The sequence below is a fragment of the Mustela nigripes genome, chromosome X, assembly GCF_022355385.1.
Source record: "Mustela nigripes isolate SB6536 chromosome X, MUSNIG.SB6536, whole genome shotgun sequence".
NCBI classification, from domain to species: Eukaryota; Metazoa; Chordata; class Mammalia; order Carnivora; family Mustelidae; genus Mustela; species Mustela nigripes.
In genome coordinates this window covers 75,337,321-75,358,877 of record NC_081575.1, presented here as the reverse complement: position 1 = coordinate 75,358,877, position 21,557 = coordinate 75,337,321, and the positions used below count along the sequence as shown (strand labels likewise).

Sequence of the window (21,557 nt, the reverse complement as noted above, 5' to 3'; positions counted from 1 at the left end):
TGGAGGCATAATACTCAATAGTGTATATGGACCACATCTTCCTTATCCATTCATCCATTGAGGGCATCTTGGTTCTTTCCACAGTTTGGCGACCGTGGTCGTTGCTGCTATAAACATTGGGGTACAGGTGGCCCTTCTTTTCACTACATCTGTATCTTTGGGGTAAATATCTAGTAGTGCAATTGCAGAGTCATAGGGAAGTTATATTTTTTATTTCTTAAGGAATCTCCACACTGTTCTCCAAAGTGGCTGCACGAACTTGCATTCCCACCAACAGTGTAAGAGGGTTCCCCTTTCTCCACATCCTCTCCAACACACGTTTCCTGTCTTGCAAATTTTGGCCATCCTAACTGATGTAAGGTGGTATCTCAATGTGGTTTTAATTTAATCTCCCTGATGGCTAGTGATGATGAACATTTTTTCATGTGACTGATAGCCATTTGTATGTCTTCATTGGAGAAGTGTCTGTTCATATCTTCTGCCCATTTTTTATATGATTGTCTGTTTTGTGTGTGTTGAGTTTGAGAAGTTCTTTATAGATCCTGGATATCAACCTTTTGTCTGTGCTGTCATTTGCAAATATCTTCTCTCCTTCCGTGGGTTGCCTCTTTGTTTTCTTGACTGTTTCCTTTGCTGTGCAGAAGCTTTTGATCTTGATGAAGTCCCAAAAGTTCATTTTTGCTTTTGTTTCCTTTGCCTTTGGAGACATGTCTTGAAAGAATTTGCTGAGGCCAATGTCGAAGAGGTTACTGCCTATGTTCTCTAGGATTCTGATGGATTCCTGTCTCATGTTGAGGTCTTTTTATCCATTTTGAGTTTATCTTTGTGTAAGGTGTAAGAGAATCATCGAATTTCATTCTTCTACATATAGCTGTCCAATTTTCCCAGCACCATTTATTGAAGAGACTGTCTTTTTTCCACTGTATATTTTTTCCTATTTTGTCGAAGATTATTTGCCCATAGAATTGAGTGGCCATATCTGGGCTCTCTACTCTGTTCCACTGGTCTATGTGTCTGTTTTTATGCCAGTACCATGTTGTCTTGGTGATGACAGCTTTGTAGTAAAGCTTGAAATCAGGTAACGTGATGCCGCCAGTTTTATTTTTCTTTTTCAACATTTCCTTAGCAATTTGGGGGCTCTTCTGGTCCCATACAAATTTTAGGATTATTTCTCCAGCTCTATGAAAAATACCTGTGGAATTTTGATTTTAATGGCATTAAAAGTATAGATTGCTCTAGGCAGTATAGATATTTTAACAATGTTTATTCTTCCAATCCAAGAGCATGGAATGGTCTTCCATCTTTTTGTGTCTTCTTCAGTTTCTTTCATGAGTGTTCTTAGTTCCTCAAGTACAGATCCTTTATCTCTTTTGTTAGGTTTATTCCCAGATATCTTATGGTTCTTGATGCTGTAGTAAATGGAACTGATTCTCTAATTTCCCTTTCTGTATTTTCATTGTTAGTGTATAAGAAAGTCACTGATTTCTGTACAATAACTCTCTCTCTTTGCAGGTGTCATGATTCTTTATATGGAAAACCCAAAAGACCACCCCCAAACCACTAGAACTCATATAGCAATTCAGTAACGTGGCAGGATTTTTTTTTCTCTTATAAATATTTTGTTGGATTCAATTTCTAGTACTTTTTGGAGATTTTTCATATCCTAACAATCCAAAAACTCGTATGGAACAACAAAAGACTCTGAATACCCAAAGCAACCTTGAAAAAGAAAAACAAAGCTGGAGGTATCACAATTCCAGACTTTGATTTGTATTACAAAGCTGTCTTGATCAAAACAATATGGTAGTGACAGAAAAATAGATACATAGATCAAGAGAACAGAATAAAAAACCCAGAAATTAACATACAACTATATGGTCAATTAATCTTTGACAAAATAGGAATAAATATCTGTAGGAAAAAAGACAGTCTCTTCAACAATTGGTGTTGGAAAAACTGGTCAGCAACATGCATAAGAAAGAAACTGGACCACTTTCTTACACCATACACACAAATGAATTCAAAATGGTTTAAAAACCTTTAAGTGAGACATGAAACTGTATAACGTCCCAGAGGAGAATACAGGCAGGAACTTCTTTGACATTGACATTTGACATGGGAGTATAGAATTCTCTTTTAAATAGTGATTTTATATCCTTTGGATATGTACTCAGAAGTGAAATTGCTAGATCATATAACAGTTCTACTTTTAATTTTATGAGGTACCTCCAAAATGTTTTTGCATAATGACTGTACCAATTTACATTCCTACCCATAGTTCAGAAGAGTTCACTTTTCTCCACATCCTAATGCTTGTTACCTTTTGACTTTTTGATTAGCTATTTTAACATATATAAGGTGATATCTCATTATTGTTTTGATTTTCATTGTTGTTAGTAAAGATACTTGAAATGATTTCATTCTTCTTAAATTGGTTAAGACTCATTTATGGCCTAACAACACATGGTCTGTCCTGGAAAGTATTCTATGAGTACCTAAGAAGAATGTGTATTCTGTTGCTGTTTGATGGAATCTTCTGTGTATGTCTATTAGATACATCCAATCTAAAGTGTAGTTTAGGTCTAATGTTTCTGAATTAATATTCTCTTGGATGATCTATATATTGTTGAAAGTGGGAATACTGAGGTCCCCTACTATTACTGTATTGCTGCTTTTCCCTTTAGGTCTGTTAGTATTTGCTTTATATATTTAAGGGTTCAAATGTTGATTGCACATGTATTCAATATTGTTATTCTTCTTGATATATTGACCCCTCTATGATTGTATTATTACCTTGTTTGTCTCTTATTATAGTTTTTGACTTCTAATCATTTTTTTAAAGACTTCATTTATTATTTGACAGACAGAGATCACATGTAGGCAGAGAGGCAGGCAGTAAGAGACGGGGAGGCAGACTCCCTGCTGAGCAGAGAGCCCAATGTGGGGCTCAATCCCAGGACCCTGGGATCATGACCTGAGTTGAAGGCAGAGGCTTTAACCCACTGAGCTGCCCAGGTGCTCTGTCATTTTTTTTTTTTTTTGATACAAATATAGCTACCCCTATTCTCTTTCAGTTTCCATTTTCATGTAATATCTTTTTTCCATTACTTTACTTTTAGCCTGTATGTATACTTTTCTTCTTTTACTTTTTAAATTTGCATATGATTAACATACAGTGTTATATTAGTTTCAGGTATACAAAATAATGATTCAAAATTTTTATATATTTATTGGTGTTTATCAAGTATATTCTTGGGGCACCTGGTTGGCTCAGTCCAACACTTGACTAAGCATCCAACTCTTGATTTTGGCTCAGGTCATGATCTCGTGGTCCTGAGATCAAGCTTAAGATTCTTTCTCTCCCTCTGCCCCTCCCCTACCCATTCTCACACACATATGTGTACGCAGATATATGTTCTCCTCTCTCCAAAAAAAGATAAAAAATATAAGTGTATTCTTAATCTCTGTTATCTCTTTTATAAACAACACATCCACTTCCTTTCTGATGATCACCAGTTGATTTTGTGCGTTCAAGAGTCTATTTTTGTTTGTCTCTTCTTTCCTTTGTTTGTTCATCTGTACTGTTTCTTAAATACCTGAATAGACATTTTTTCCAAAGAAGGCATACTGATGGCCAACAGATATATGAGAAGATGTTCTACATCTCTAATAATCAGGGAAATGTAAGTTAAAACCACAAAGTGATATCACTTTATACCTCTCAGAACGGCTAAAATAATCAATACAAGGAATAACAAGTGTCGGCAAGGCTGTGGAAAGGAACCTTTGTACAGTGTTGGGGGAATGCAAATTAGCACAGTCATTATGAAAACAGTATTGAGGTTTTTAAAAAAGCAAAAAATATTACCGTATGACCCAATAATTCCTCTACTTCATATTTACCCAAACAAAATGAAAACACTAATTCATAAAGATTTGCGAACTGCTGTGTTTTCTGCAATATTATTTACAATAGTCAAAATATGGAAGCAATCTAGATTAGTTGAATGGTTAAAGAAAATATATACATATGGAATGGAATATTACTCAGCCATAAAAATGAAATCTTGCCATTTGTAACAACATGAAAGGACTTAGAGGATATAATGCTAAGTGAAATAAGTCAGTCAGAGAAAGAAGAAAAAGAAAGAACATATGATTTCACTCATGTAGAATTTAAGAAGCCTAAATATATCCTTAAAGGTGAAGTCAACCTCATAGGCAACATATAGTTGGGTCTTATATTTTATCCAGTCACTCTGTCTTTTGATTAGAGATTTTAATGAATTTCCACTTAAAGTAATTATTGGTAAATAAGTACTTGCATAAATAAAATCTTAAAAAAGGGAGGGGGCACCTGGGTGGCTCAGTGGATTAAAACCTCTGCCTTCAGCTCAGGCAATGATCCTAGGGTTCTGGGATCAAGCCCCACATTGGGCTCTCTGCTCAGCAGGGAGTCTGCTTCCTCCTCTCCTTCTCTCTGCCTGCTTCTCTGCCTACTTGTGAGCTCTGTCAAATAAATAAATAAAATCTTTAAAAAAATAAGTATTTGCAATTGTCATTTTGTTCATTGTTTTCTGGGTGTTTTACTGATTCTTTCTTTCTTCTTCTCTTGATCTCTTCTTTTGTGATTTGATGATTTCCCATATTGGTATGCTTTGATTCCTTTTTATCTTTTGTGTAGCTACTATAAGTTTCTGTTCTATTGTTATTGTGAGGTTAACACAAAACACTTTAAGAGTTTTTAACCATCTTTCTTAAGTAGAATAACAGCTTAAGTTTGTCCAAATACAAAAGCTCAATGCTTTTACCCTCCACAGATTTTGTTTTTGATGCCATTCCTTACATTTTTTTCCCTTTTTAAAAAGTTTTTATTTAAATTCCAGTTAATTAACATACAGTTAATTAATATTAGTTAATTAGTTAATATTGGTTCAGGTGTACAACATAGTGATTCAATACTTCCTCATCTTTTTATATTGTGTATCCATTAACAAAATATCATAACTATAATTTTTTTATAATTTGTCATTTAGTCTTTATACTAGAATTCAGTGATTTACATACCACCATATTACAATATTAGAGTATTCTTAGTTTGACTATATATTTACTTTTACCAGTGAGTTTTATACTTTGATACAATTTTGTGTTCCCAGTCAGCATCTTTTTTTCAGCTTGAAGAATTCCCTTCCTTGTAAGACAGTTCTAGTGGTGGTGAGCTTCAGCTTTTACTTATCTGGGAATGTCTTTATCTCTCTTTCAATTGTTTGATGGCTTTGTTGGGTAAAGTATTTTTGGTTGGCACTATTTTTCTTCCAGTAATTTGAATAAACCATCCCACTTTCCTGATCTGCAAGATTTCTGCTGAGAAATCCACTGATAGCCTTATAGGGATTCTTTTGTATGTGATGAGCTCCTTTTCTCTGGTACTTTCAAGATTCTTTCTGTCTTTGATTTTTGACATTTTTAAAAAATATTTTGTTTATTTATTTGAGACAGAGTGCGAGCATGAGTAGGGGGAGGGGCAGAAGGAGAGGGAGAAGTACACTCCCGGCTCAGCAGGGAGCCAGATGTGGGGCTTGATCCCAGGACCCTGAGATCATGGCCTGAGCTGAAGGCAGATGCTTAACTAACTGAGACGACCTAAGCAGCCATGATTTTTTATATTGTTATTATAATGTTTCTTAGTGAAGTCTTTGAATTGAACCTGACTAGGAAACTTTGAGTTTCATGTACCTGGTGTCCACTTCTTTCCCCAGATTTGGGAAGTTTTCAGCCATGGTTTCTTTAAACAAACTTTCCACAAGAGACATCTAGTTCCTTCTACCCCCACATTTTGAACAGTTTTGTTGTCAAAGTTTTTAAGATGTATTTATTTGAGGGAGAGAGAGAGAAGAGGAGAGTCAGAGGGAGAGGGAGAGAATCTTAAGCAGACTCCCCACTGACCACAGAGCCTGATATCGGGCTCAAATCTCATGATGCTGAGATCATGACCTGAGCCAAAATCTAGTCACTCAACTGAATAATCACCCTAGACTCCCCATTGTCATGTTTTTAATGTATGCCAAACTGGTGGCTGTAAAATATCTTGTTGTGGTATTACTTTACACATTTAATATATCTGAACAGATTGAGCCATTTTCATGATTCCTTCAGTGTTTCTCAAATTTTTTCCCATTTTTTTCCCTAATGTGTTGTTGGTCATTCTTTCATTTTTAAAGACCTTCTTTATACATTTTAAAGACCTTCTTTATACATTGTGAAGACTAATCATTTATGCAAACATCTCCTCCCAGCTAATGGCTAGCTTGGCTTCACTTTATGCTACCTTTTTAGAGAGAAGTTCCCACTCAAAGTTTCTTTGTGAAATTATTTTGTTTCTTGTTTAAGAAATTTTCTCTGAGACTATAAAGTAATTCTTCTAAGTTGTTTTGGAAAGTTTTTTTATAGCTCTGCTTTTAGATTTAAGAATATAATCCCTCAAGAATTTATTATATATGGTATGAGAAAGGGACCTGATTTTTATTTTATTCCATTTATTATATACATTCTTATTTTCTCAATAATTTGCAGTAATCTTTCATGAATCACATTCTCATATATTTGAATTTCTGGTACCATCTACTTGGTTCCATTGGCTTATCTTCATTGCTATAGTTTTATTATATCTTTGTAAGTCATTCCACCTTAATTTTTTCTTCAGGCATGTCTTGGCTATTCTTGTTTTTCTTTTTAGACTTATATACATTTTATAATGAACCTATTAAGTGTTCTAAAATCTCTACTAAGATTCCGGTTTGAAAAAATTTAGTCACTAGATCAAGTTAAAGAGAATTGACATTTTTGCAATATTGAGGCTAACTAAAAGCATGGTTTTTCTCTCTATTTAAATTTTAATGTCTCTCAAGAAAGCTTATTTATTTTCTTTCCAAAGGCTTATGCATACTTTCTTAGGCTTACTTTTAGGAGTTACGTATTGTTTTATAATTATAAATATCATTGAAAAATCATATTTTTCCCTAGACGATATCTACTAATTTAAATAAACCTGTTGACTTTCATATATTGATTTGGCAGTTTCTAACTTTGCCAAAGGCATCTACTTTTGTTGACTAGGAAGAATTATGTCATCTATGAAGTCTTTTACTGTGCCCACCCCCATTCTAGCTTGAACCCTCACTTTAGGATGAGCCTTGTCATAGGCAAAGGATATCAACTTCTCCTATTCAGCCTCAGTCTCCCTTAGTGACAGCTATTTAGAATCTCCCTGTTGGGGCATCTAGGTGGCTCAGATGATTAAGCATCTACCTTCAGCTCAGAACATGATCTACAGGTTCTGGGATCGAGCCCCATGTTGAGCTCTCAGCTCAGCAGGGCATCTGCTTCTCACTCTCCATCTCCCTCTCTCCCTGCTTCTGCTATCTCTGCCTCTGTCTCTTTTTCTCTCTCTCAAATGAATACATAAAATCTTAAAAAAAATCTATCAAGGAAATGACATTTGGAATGTGAGATATTTATGGAAATTATGAAGCTTATTACAAAAGTGCCTCCTAAGTCCCTTTCCTGGCTAGAGAGAACAGTTTTTCCCAGATGCCATGTTTCCTTGTGGTTCTAAGGAAGATGGTGTCAACTTAGAGGATAATAATAATAATAATAATAATAATAACAGTTATATTTAACTCTGTGCTGGGGAATATTCTAAGGGTTTCATATGTATTACTCTATTTCATCTTCACAATAATCCTATGAAGTAGATCAATATTATTCTCTATTTTATAGCTGAGGAAATAGGATCCGAGATATTAAGTAACTTATTCTACATTACTCAGCAAGACAATTGTAGAGTCAGGATTTGAATCCTTCAATTCCATCATAGTCTCTCTTAATTTTGGCCTGAGTCTAAAGACCTTGCTTGAATCCTGACTGCTTCTTATTTACTGTGCACCATCTATCATCCTGTCTGGCCTTAGATTTTTCATATAGAATGTAGGATTAATAAAGGTATATTTGTCTGCCTTGCAGGGCTGTTTTGAAATGGGAAGGCACTGTTCTTGAGCTAGGCTTTCAGAGAAGCCAAGAACAATAGAAGGATGGTAAGAAACAGTAGGAGAAACGGTGGAGGGCAGCCATTAGAAGGATACAAGGGTAGAGGTATATATAAGTCGGGTGTGTTAGAATGACCAGCAAGAGCCACCTGACTGATGTTACTGGTCTTTATTAGGGAGGAGTGGAATTCAGTGGGCTAGGTCCATTCTAACATGTTAATAAGTAACCATAAATGTTGAGACAGGACATCCACACAGGTCTTGTCTTGTATTTTATCTTTTCCTTTACTGTCTTTTTTTTTTTTTTTCCTTTTTGGTCTGTTGTATAACCAAAACTTTCATACTTTCTTTGCTATGGTTGAAGCTCATTGCTCATTTTGTCTAAGCTGGAAAAGGAAAACAATTTGTCAGCAGTTTTATTATAATGATCTTTCATGTAATTAGTGACAGTTATTAAATCTTTTTCCCTTGAGGGGCAAAGAATGGTTTTTGTGCCTGATTATACATGTCATGCTGTTTGGCTTTGTAAAACGCTTCCTGGTATGCATTGTCAGGCATCTCTAAGCATATCTGATTCTCCTGGAAACTGGGACTGAGGCTCCAAGACAGAGGTGGGAATATGCGTGCAAGAAGTGGGAGCTGTGCCTATAGCACACAAGGTTTCTTTCTGTTCTCCACCTCTACCTTGCAGCCACTTTTCCATTGATTAACTGTTCTGGCAGAGAAGGGGGTTTCAGTGATCTCTGTTATAGGAAGAATTCATTTCCTCCAATCCCATTCTCTTGTCTGTCTTTTGCCCTGTTGCTGAGTTTTTTGGCTGGTGCTTTCGTAAAAACAGAGGCACATTAGAGGGCCCTGCTCATAATTAGAGCTACCTGAAAAAGGAAAGGGCTGTCTTGGAAAATAGCAATTTCATCACTGGTTGTGTTCAAGCATAATGGCTAGGTAATTGATCGGCAGCAGATATTGTCAAGGGGGTTTATGTGCTGATTAGGGGGATGAAGGTGTATGGACTTGGAGACCTACCATTTCCTTTATAACTCCAATCTAACAACTCTGAGATTCTGTTGTTGAATGTTACTGTTGGTAACCCTTTACTTTCTCAGAGGATGGATCACTTTTTATTCCTCTCTGGCTGACTAGATTTGACCTTTGAAAATATTGAGGTAACATTTAGACAGTATTGTTTACCCATTCTTTTCTCAGAAACATTACACTGCTAGAGCCAGGGCTAGTCTGGCTTTCTGTGACACTGCTTAAGCCCCTGTTGCACTTTTCACAGGTGCTAAGGCATCATGCTGGGGCCGGCGAGAACTGGATGTTATGGCACCTCTCCTTTAAGAACTACTAAACCATTTGCAGGGAGAGGCTACTAAATATGTTGAAGAGTGTGTATCAGGAGAGGAATTAGCATGAGTTTAACATGTGGAACAATGAATTCACTGGAGTATGTGTATGGGTATATAAAAGCATGGGGAAGCGTCAGCCGGGATTATACAAATTTATAACCATAATTTCCTTACAAAAGGTGGAAAATAACTAGGATGAGGAGTAGCCAAAGGGGGACTGTCACCTTATCTAGACTATTTTAATATTTTTATTTTTTACAGGGATATATTACATATTCCAAAAGCTTACCATTTTATTTTTATTTATTTATTTTTATAGTGTTATCTTAGTCACAGTACATCATTAGTTTTTGATGTAGTGTTCCATGATTCATTGTTTGCATATAACACCCAGTGCTCCATGCAATCCCTTGCCCTTCTTAACAACCATCACCAGGCTCACACATTCCCCCCACCTCCCTCCCTTCTAAAATCCTCATTTTGTTTCCTGGCACCATAGTCTCTCATGGTTTGACTCCCATTCTGATTTCTTTCTCTTAATTTTTCCCTTCTCCTACGAATGTCCTCCACACTATTCCTTATGTTCCATAATAGGTGAAACCATATTATAATTGACTTTTTGTTTGACTTGTTTCACTTAGCATAATCTCCTCTAGTCCCACCCAAGTTGATGAAAAAGTTGGGTATTACTCAAACTTACCATTTTAAAGTGGGTTTTAGTGTAGTTGACCCTTGGAAAACATGGATTTAAATAGTGTAGGTCTACTTAATACATAGGTTTTTTTTTTAAAGATAAATACAGTATAGTCCTGTAAATGTATATTCTTCACAATTTTCTTAATAACATTTTTCTCTAGCTTACATAATTGTAAGAATACTGTATATAATACAACATACAAAATATGTGTTAATCAATTTTTTATGTTATTGGTAAGGATTCTGGTCAACAGTAGGCTATTAATAGTTAAATTTTTAGAGTCAAAAGATATACACAGATTTTCGACTGTGTGGGGAGTTCGCACCCCTAACATCTGTGTTGTTCAACAACCATATATTCATTGTGCAACAATCACTACTGACTATTCCAGAATATTTTCTTCACTCCCCCAAAATAACCCTGCAACCATTAGCACTAACTCCCCATTTTCCCCTCCCTCTAGCCCCTGGAAACTACTAATATGCTTTCTGTCTTGATGGATTTGTCTATTTGGGACATTTTATATAAGTGGTGTATAATATGTGGCTCTTTGTGTGTCTGGCTTCATTTACTTAGCATGCTGCTTCTGAGTTTCATCTGTATTGTATTTTATTCCTTTGTATTGCTAAATAGTATTGTATTTTGTGTTTGTGTATATTTGTATGTGTGTGGGTGTGTTCACATACATACCGTATTTTGATTTATCAATATATCAGTTGAACTTTTGGATTGTTTTCCCATTTTGGCTATTATGAGTAATGCTGCTATGAACATTTGTATACCAGTTTTTGTGTGAACATATATTTTCAGTTGCCTTGACTATATACCTAGGAGCAGAACTGCTGAGTTATATTATATGGTAACAGTATGTTTAAATTTTTGAAAAACTGCCAAAATGATTTCTACAGTAGTTGTACCAACTTACATTCCTACCAGCAGTGTATGAGGGTTCCAATTTCTTCATATCCTACTCAATACATGCAGTTGCCCGTTTTTTGTTATAACCAGTCTAAAAATGATACCTCATTGTGTTTTTTTATTTTTTAATTTTTTTTAAAGATTTTATTCATTTATTTTGACAGAGAGAAAGATCACAAGTAGAGAGGCAGGCAGAGAGAGAGGGGAAGCAGGCTCCCTGCTGAGCAGAAAGCCCAATGTGGGGCTCGATCCCAGGACCCCGAGATCATGACCTGAGCCAAAGGCAGAGGCTTTAACCCACTGAGCCACCCAGGCGCCCCCTCATTGTGGTTTTGATTTATATTCCCAAGATAGCTAGTGCTGTTGAACATCTTTACATGTGTTTGTTGGCCATTTATGTATCTTCTTTGGAAAAACGTTCAGATACTATGCCCATTTATAAATGGGCTATTTTCCTTTTTATTGTTGAGTTCTATATATTCTGGATACTAGATCCTTATCCGATATAGTATATGCAAATATTTTCTTCCATTCTGTGGTTTGTTTCACTTTCTTGATGCTATCATTTGCAAAGCAAAATTTTTTAAATTTTAATAAAGTCTAAATTTTTTCCTTTGGTTGCTTTTGTTTTAGGTGTCATATGCAAGAAACTGTTGCCAAATCCAAGGTCTCAAAAATCTCCTTCTGTGTTTTCTTTTACATATTTTATCATTTTAGCTTTTACACTTGGGTCTTTAATCCATTTTAAGTTAATTTTCATATGTAGTGGAGGTGTGGGTCCAAGTTTATTCTTTTGCGTATGGATATCCAGTTGCCCCCTCACCATTTGTTGAAAAGACTATATGCTACCCCTTTGAATTGTGTTGACATCTTTGAAAAATATCAGTTTAGCATAAATGTTGGGTATATTTCTGTACTCTTATCTATTTCATTGATCTTTAAATCTGTTATTGTGCCAGTACTACACTCACTTGGTTATAGTAAGTTTTGGCATCAGAAGTGTGAGTCCTCCAACTTTGTTCTTTTTCAGAATCATTTTGGTTATTCTTGTCTTTTGAATTTCAGTATGAAATTTAGAATCAGCTTATCAATTTCTGCCAAGAAACAAGCTGAGAGTTTTGATAGGGATTGTGTTGAATCTGAATCAATTTGCACAATATTACCATCTTAACAATATTAAATTTTCCAATCCATGAACATGAGATATCTTTTTATTCAGTTAGGTCTTTAGTTTCTTTTGGCAATGTTTTGCAGTGTTCATTGTGCATGTCTTACACTTCTTTTGTAAAATGTATTGCTGAGGATTTTATTCTTTCTGATGCTACTTAAATAGGATTGTTTTCTTAATTTTATTTTCAGAAAAACACTTGAATTTGTATGTTGATCTTATATCCTGCAACATTGCTGACTTCATTTATTAGTTATAACAGGATTTTTGTGTGTGTGGATTCCTTAGGATTAAATATATATATATGATTATATATAAAAATTTATATAAATATATATATTAAAATTATGTCATATGTGAATAGTTTTAATTTTTCTTTCTAATCTGAATTTTTTTTCTCCATTGCTCTAGCCCTCAGTATACATGTTGCATGGAAGTGATGTCTGTTCTTGATTGTAGGATGAAAGCATTCAGCCTTTCATCATTAAGTACATTAATTATGGGTGTTCCATAAATTTCTATCAGTTGTTTGAGAAAGCTTCTTCTTATTCCAAATTTGTTGAATGTTTTCTTTTTTCATCATGAAAAGGTGTTGGGATTCTCTAAGTGTTTTTGCTGTGTATATTGAGATGCTTATGTATTTTTTAAACCTTTATTCCATTAATATGGTGTATTACGTTGACTGATTTTCATGTGTTGAATCAACCTTGCATTCCTGGTATGAATTCCATCTGGTAATGTGGATTTTTTAAAATATATCTGTTACTGGATTTGCTTTGCAATTTTTTTTAAAAAAATTATTTATTTTCATTTATTTTTTATTTATTTTCAGCATAACAGTGTTCATTATTTTTTCACCACACCCAGTGCTCCATGCAATCCGTGCCTTCTATAATACCCACCACCTGGTACCCCAACCTCCCACCCCCCCTGCTGCTTCAAACCCCTCAGATTGTCTTTTAGAGTCCATAGTCTCTCATGGTTCACCTCCCCTTCCAATTTCCCCCAACTCCCTTCTCCTTTCAACTCCCCATGTCCTCCATGCTATTTGTTATGCTCCACAAATAAGTGAAACCATATGATAATTGACTCTCTCTGCTTGACTGATTTCACTCAGTATAATCTCTTCCAGTCCCATCCATGTTGCTACAAAAGTTGGGTATTCATCCTTTCTGATGGAGGCATAATACTCAATAGTGTATATGGACCACATCTTCCTTATCCATTCGTCCGTTGAAGGGCATCTTGGTTCTTTCCACAGTTTGGCAACAGTGGCCATTGCTGCTCTAAACATTGGGGTACAGATGGCCCTTCTTTTCACGACATCTGTATCTTTGGGGTAAATACCCAGGAGTGTATTTGCAGGGTCATAGGGAAGCTCTATTTTTAATTTCTTGAGGAATCTCCACACTGTTCTCCAAAGTGGTTGCACCAACTTGCATTCCCACCAACAATGTAAGAGGGTTCCTGTTTCTCCACATCCCCTCCAACACATGTTGTTTCCTGTCTTGTTAATTTTGGCCATTCTAACTGGTGTAAGGTGATATCTCAATGTGGTTTTAATTTGAATCTCCCTGATGGCTAGTGATGATGAACATTTTTTCATGTGTCTGATAGCCATTTGTATGTCTTCATTGGAGAAGTCTCTGATTTGCAAAAATTTTGTTGGGAATTTCTGCATTTCTATTTTTTGAAAGTTTATGAAAGATTGATGTTAATTATTCTTTAAATGTTTGGTAGACTTCACTAGTGATGCCAATCTGGTCCTTTTGTTGTTGTTGTTTTGTTTTGTTTTTCTTTTTCCCATGTAAGAAAATTTTTTCAAGATTTTACTTATTTATTTGACAGTGAGAAAGAGAGAGGGAGAGAGCACACAAGCAGGAGTAGTGGGAGAGAGAGAAGTAGGCTCCTTGCTGAGCAGGGAGCTTGATATGGTGCTTGATCATGACCTGAGCTGAAGGCAGACTCTTAACCAATTTAGCTACCCATGTGCCCCAAGAAGTTTTTAATTGCTCTTTACTTGTCATAGGTTTATTCAGATTTTCTATTTCCTTTTCAGTCATATTCTGTAGTTTTTATCATTCTAGGAATTTATTTCATCAGGTTATCTAATTTTTGGCATACAGTTGTTCATAGTGTTCCCTTGAATCATTTTTTAAAAATTTCTGTTAGCTTGGCAGTAACTTTTAGTCTTTTATTCCTGATTTTAATATTTTGGGTTTTCTTCTTTTTCTTTATTTTAAATTTTTACAAAGCAAATGTATTTCTGTATCTATTGTGTAGTTAAAAAAGGGAAAAAAAGGAAGATGTATACAAAATAAAAATAAAAAAGCATATTAAAATGGGGATCTGGTAAGTTGGTAATTCCCTGACATTATTTCTCCTCTATGGGCTTAAGTTTCTTATCAGGAAATTGATATGTTGGTTCATTGTTGCTGAAATGGTTGAAAGCCTCTGTATTCTATTATTTACATGATCAAGTATGGGATTAAAGACCATGGTTCAGAATATTTGTAGACAGAAAGTAGACCAGTTTGGGAGAAGCCTAGTCTTCCTGGAGGACATAGTAGAAGCTAAGGATGGAAATGAAAATTGAAGCCAAATTATGGTAATGTTTGAATTCTAGGGTGAGAGATTTGGACTTGGTAATGGGGTACTATTGAGGATTTTGGAGGCTGAGACTATCCAATCAATGTAATAGTTAAGGAAATTGTTCTGATAATGACAAATGGGAGGAATTAGAACTGGGAGATAACCCAGGGAAATCACCTAGGGAGAAGGGACCATGACAATGGAAATGGACTAGGAAGAGATGAAGACCAGTGATATTTTCTGATTTGGAAAGCACTCCCTGGAACTGCTGAGGCAGGAGGGATGGGGAGGAATTAGAAATCTTGCTCATCTTTGTGTCTTGTAGTTAGTGGTGAGGCAAAGAATAGGTCCAAAATAGACTTTTGTTAAATTGCATTGCATTAACCCAACTTTGCTTAGCGTTCAGTAAAGGTTAAAGAAAATAGTCTTCAAGTACTCTGAGAAGACTTCCAGGAAAGTCTTCCAACTTGCCAGTCTCTAGACATTTGCTTGTCTCAATCCCACTCTGACAGATATCCTTGTTCCTTCCCACTGGAACTGTTCCAGAGAGTCATCTCATTCCAGCACCCAAAAGCCAGTATTTTGAATTGACTTGTCTTAAACTCCTGAGACGAAAATAAATGTTTCATTTTAAATCTCTTAAAAGCCTGCGTTTGGTACCCTTTTTATCACAGAGTTTAGCTTACATTGTGAAAAGCTGGGAAAACCTAATGGATTATTATAGGATGAGGCTTTTATTGTTTCACATAGATGACATGTATATGATGTGCTTGCTTCAATGCCTTAGAATCACTTTTTGAACAGATCTGTTCCTTGACTAATCATCCTTCATCACTGCCTATTGATTGTATTATAGGGCAGCTGTTAGCATATTGAAGACACAAAGTTGACCTTTGAAAGATGGAGAGACTTCCAAAAGAACATTTATAAAGGATGAAAGTTTCTGAATGGAGATACATTTTTGCACATTTGGCTGTGTATGCAAAGTGCATTAAAATGAAGTGTTCTTTACTTGCTATGGCCTATGACAAATACATAGACTATATGCTGGTGATATTTCTAGGTTTGCTGGGTGGTAACCAACCCTCATTCTCTATGAGGCAAAAAGAGAGGGGAGAATACACAGAGTTTAGAAATAACTAATGTTCCTCTAGCTCCATCCCAAAGCTTCTGTTGTTCTAAGGCCACTCACCAACAGGCCTTTCTGGTGGCAGAAATAGTGATGCATCTAAATTGCTTGATCTCAGGTTTTGGAGGCAGGAAAGTAGAGAAAGTTTGTGCAGGGGGAAAGGGTATGGAAGGGAAAGATGGACTATTGATTAAAGCTGTTGAGACAACTGACAAGCTCTTTGTCTAAGTACCCTGGCAGATTTTACCACTCCTACTAATGTTCCACCCTTCCCTTTTCCCTGACCCCCTGGCCTTCCACCTTCTTAGGACTAGGGAGATAAGCCATCTCCCTGATTTAAGCTGTCATCCCAGATCCAGAAACATCTCACACAGCCTCCCCAAAAGAGGTTTTCCTGTATCACTTTGCCTTTATGTTTTGGGATGTATAGTTTCAACACTTACCAACTGTATCTATTTCTGATGATTCTGATAATTCTCAGATCATCTTAGCCCAAGCCCTTCCCTACTCTTTCCTGTTTTCCATAAAACCAGAGGTGCAAAGATGCTAGTACTGTCATTAAGAAAACAGGCTTTGAAGTCAGACCACCTCATTCCTATCCCAGCTTTTCTGCTTTCCTAACTGTGTGACTTGGGAGAAATTCCTTAACTTTTCTGAGCCCCAGTCTCCTCTTCTGTGAAATAGAGATAAGAATGGTATATGCTAGCATGACTGAGTAACAGTTGAAAACTCTTTGCATAGTGATTGCTGTATAGTAAGTGCTCAATCAACTGTTGCTATTATGTGGTTTGGGGACATTCTGTCATGTCCACTCCAACATTGAAGATGTAGAGATCTTTACATACCTAAGGCATTTTACAGTCAAATTTTAATTATTATTTGTACATCTTTTGGTGTTAATGAACACTGAAGGTCCCGTTTTCAAGATGCTCCGTTCAGTATCCAACTTTGGTTTCCATGCTCATAGGTATTATGTTTGATCAATACCTGAGATATATAGCTTCATCTTTTTTTTTTTAATCCAGCTGTGCTACTTAGATATGCTCAAGCACAAATGAGTTCTGTTTGGGGCACCTGGGTGGCTCAGTCAGTTAAGCATTTGCCTTTGGCTCAGGTCATGATCTCGGGGCCCTGGGATTGAGCCCCACATCATCTCCCTTCTTGGAAGGGAGTATATTTCTCTCTCTCCTTCTGTGTACTCTCTCTATATATATATCAAATTTTAAAAAAATGGGTTCTGTTTGATGTAACTCTTTTCTCCTCTGAAATCTTAGATAAGAAACCTCTCGGAGATAATTTAGTTGTATCATTTCGCATCCTTCATTTCTCAGATAGGTCATCAGAGGCCTAGAGAGGATTAAAATCATGCTTAAAGCCAGCAAGCCACATAGAGTCAAACCAGGGGCCTCTGGTTGAGTGTTCTATGAATACTTGAAGAATTTAGTTTATCCTTTTTTTTAGCCTGGCTAGAAACTTTTCAAAGAAGGAAACTATTATTATTCTTTTGCCTGCTTCCACAGCTCTGGGTGAACCAGGAGGATGGGGTGGAGGAAGGGCCCAGTGATGTGCAGAATGGGCACCTGGACCCCAACTCAGACTGCCTCTGTCTGGGCCGGCCACTACAGAACCGGGACCAGATGCGAGCCAATGTCATCAATGAGATCATGAGCACCGAACGTCATTATATCAAGCACCTCAAGGACATTTGTGAGGTAGGCCCAGCTATGATAGTGTATGTGGGGGCACCCAGGGTGGGGGGAAAGAACATTTTCATGAAGAACCAACAACGCTGCTGAGCTTTCCTGTGACAGTTCCAAGATATTGAAAAGAGCACCTGGATTGGCCTCCTATATTCTGCTCAGTGGGTGAAATAGCTCCCTTGGAGCTTCTCAGTCCCTGTATCAGTTTCTCTTTCTCTAAGTTTCATCTTTCATTTTCATATTCCTTCTTTTTCTATGTCTCCCTGCTTCCCTCACCCCATCTTCCCTTCCCTCAACCTCTACCTCTATGCTTTTAGCTTCTGATTTTGTTGTTGCCACACCACATAAGAGCCTGACTTCATTCATTAAAGCAAAGACACATCTCCCTCCAACTCAGTGGTTCACAAACCTAAATGTACAGAACAGTCCTGGAGTGCCTTGTTGAACATGCAGATTCCAGCCTCCTCTGCCTCCCCAAAGTTGTGAAATCTCAGTCTGGGGTAAATCAAGTCATCTCTATGTCTAAGAGGCATTCCTATTGAAACTGATGCTATTGGTCCTCTTCCTTCACTTGAACAACACTTGAATAGTGCTTAGGGGGAGGAATCTGGAGGAGATAAGGATGGAGTAGATAAATCCCAGCTCCTTCAACATGCCACTTTGCTCCCCAGATGTGGCTCCACATTCCCTGACTCTATCCCTTCCATCTTTCTAACCTGAGTAAGAATGAGAGCCCTTTTTCTCATCCTCTCTTGAGCTCATGAGACAAGCTGACATTTTCAAATGGCATGTTACTGAACAGTTTGGGAATACCAATGGGAAATGGAGGAAAGAATGTTTTAAAAAATATCTCTCTCTCACACACACACACACACACACACACACACACAATATTCTGCTTGACCCAGGGAAAACTCTACTTTGAATATGTTTATCTCCTTCTTTCCAGATGAGGGGTCAGGTCCTAATATCTGTCCCCTGAGTTCTATTGAGTGAGGTCAGGACCTGCTCTGGAATCAATAATACAGATTTGACACTTTTAAAAGTTCTTGTTTCTTTAGAATATTGTTACCCAATAGAACTCCCTATGGTGATAAAATACTTCTGCATTCTCCAATGTGGTACTGACAAGCTAGCCTTCTATGGCTATTGAGTGGTTGAGACATGGCTATTATGATTGAGAAATGGAATTTTAAATTTTATTTGGTTTTAATTTAAATAGACACAGAACTAAATGGCACCCACATTGGACAGTGCAGATCTAGAAAGATCAAATCCAGGGACTATGGGCCTTAATTTTTTTCACCTCAACTCATTTTTTTCCTCCCTTCTAGGGAGGTTGATGGTTATCTCTACTTCCCCTCTATGAAGCAGTAGAGTAGAAAGAACAACCCTGTGGGGACATGGAATGCTCACTTTCACATCCTGACTTAGTCACTTAGGATCTCCTTGGCCTTGAAGTTGCCTCTTAACTCCTCTGACTTTTTATTTTTCTGATATGTCCAGTGGGCTTAACTACACCAAAGCCTTAAGTTCTTGATAAACTAAGTAAACATAATATTATAGTCATTTGTAAAAAGGTAGTTTTCTTTTCCTTTCCTTTTCATCTATTCACCCAAACATCCATGTCTTTCTTTTATCTTTTCCTCTTCCTTACCTTCATACAAATAGCTGAAAATTACCCTCTGAAATGTGCTATGTGGCATTGGGAATCAAACCACTGATAAGTCATTCATTCAGCAAACATATAATAGAGTTCTGCTCCACACTAGCCTTGGACATATCTCTTATCCTCAAAGTGTTCTGCTTTAGACTGGCATCTGAATCACCTGGGGGCTTGTTAGAAATACAGAATCTTTAGCTACACTTCAGACCTACCAAGTAACATTCTGCATTTTAACAAGGTTCCTATTTGACTTACATTATATATTAAAGTTTGAGGAGCACTGCTATAAAATGCTAGCTGTCTTGTAATGGCATAGGGTCTGTCTGATATTTACCTGACAGCTGAGGGATGCTATCAAGATCTAAGTTGGGTCATATCACTCCTCTGCTCAAAACCATATGACGGCTGACAATCTCTCCTTGAGCAAAAGTCAGTTTCTTACTATTACTTACAAAGTCCTGTGTGAGCAACATATTCTTACCTCTATGACTTCATCTCCATCACCTTTCCCATATTCGGTCCCTACTCCAGACACTCTGGTCTCTTGCTGTTCCTAAAAAAAAATGTCTGGCATGCCCCTTGCAACAGATTTTGGACTGGCTTTTCTTTCTGCCTAGAGCACTCCTGCTCCTGATATCTTCATGGTTCCCATTTCCACCTCCTTCAAGTCTTTATTCAGATATCACCTTCTCCTTGAGATTTTCCTTGAACTTTCTATTTAAAATTGTAATTGTACTGTCCTTCCCTCTTTCCTGCTTTATTTTGCTCTATTTTACATATTACTAGCTGACATATTGTATGTTTTGCTTACATGTTTTCCTTATTGCTCTTCTCTCCTATAGAGTATAAATTCCATGAAGGGCAGGGGATTTTACCTGTTAATTTACTGATATTTCCCCAATACCTAGCACAGAGAGGATCATTGCAAAGTAGACTGCATCAAGATCTCCAGCTCAGAGAGAAGCCACAGACTGCTCTTCTCTGAATCCTTCAGAACACACTGTCTCCTCCTCTGGAGAGGAACCTAGCACAGTTCCTGGCACATGGCACGTGCTCAGTAAATACTGTTGGAAGTTAAAATTAAATACAAGGCCTCTAAGGGGGTAAGATGGCAGAGGGGTAAGGGACCCTATTTCAGTTGGTCCCCTGGATTGAGCTGGATATCTACCAGAGCTCTCTGAACACCCATGAAATCAGCCTGAGATGTAAGATTACACACTTCTGGATCTGTATGGGGGCAGAGGCTCATCAGTTGAAAGGTACAAAGGACAGAGTTGGAATTGCACAGACAGATATCAGAGAATAAACAGAAGGGTGAGGGAGCCACCAGAAATGAGCCATTGGAAAGTAATACCCCAATGTGAAAGTGCTCCTGCCTTTGTGGACCAGCTATAGCTTGGAGAGACCAGTGGCTGCAAGATGGAAAGGGACTGATAACAGCACTCAAACAGAACAAAGGGACTTAAGGGAAAATTCTTGGGACCAGGTAGCCACAGGCGCAGACCTAAGCCTACTGACCTGGGACCAGCCACAGCTGCTGCCCACCCATGCTTGAGAGGATCCAGCTGAACATGAGTCCTGGGAATGGCAGCCACTAGGACTGGGCTCACCCAGACAAGTATCACTTGCGTTTTTGATGGCACAGGGCTACAGAGACAAGCAGGGGCCTCAGATGACCACTGAGAGGGTCACTGAGGGTGCTCACTGCCTGTGGGAGTCTGCAGTATTCAACAGGGCTTGCGGAGGTGGAGACAGTGTGTTCTGGAGGATTCAGAGAAGAGCAGTCTGTGCCTTCTCTCTGAGGCAGAGATCTGGGTGCAGACAGTTTACTTTGCTCTGACTCTCTCTGAAAAGGCATGGAAAGCCACCAAAGAACAAAAGCCTCCAGAGAACAAAAGCCCATAAAACTGATTTCCATAGAGCCCAGCCCCTTGATAGGGGGCAGGGCAACTCCACCCAAGCAGGATAGACTGAAAAACAACACCGCAGGCCCCTACCTCAGAAGACATGCTGAAAGAACAAGAGGACGACAAACACAGGGTCCCCCATAAAACTGTAAAAACCCAATACCAGGGGAAAAGAGTATATTAAGCTACTGGTATTGCCTCATAGACTATATTTCTTAGAGAAAACGTTTGTCTTTCTTTTTTAAAATTCTTTCTCATGATTCTTCTTTATTTTTTTAACCCACTCACCATTTCAACTAGATGTTCAATAAAACATATTCCATAATAACATTTTTACTTGAAGTTTTTCATATATATAATGTTCTTCTTTTTTCTTTTTTAAT

General features: G+C 37.3%; 1 protein-coding gene across 7 annotated transcripts in view; it reads left to right on the top strand.

The window, feature by feature from the left end:
• Positions 1 to 21,557, top strand: part of ARHGEF9 (Cdc42 guanine nucleotide exchange factor 9) — a 223,369-nt gene that overhangs the window by 87,747 nt on the left and 114,065 nt on the right. For all 7 annotated transcript variants that reach the window (XM_059385143.1, XM_059385137.1, XM_059385142.1 and 4 more), the window contains one exon: positions 17,422 to 17,613. In XM_059385143.1, coding sequence (XP_059241126.1) covers positions 17,422 to 17,613 — 192 coding nt within the window. The remainder of the gene's footprint in view (positions 1 to 17,421; positions 17,614 to 21,557) is intronic.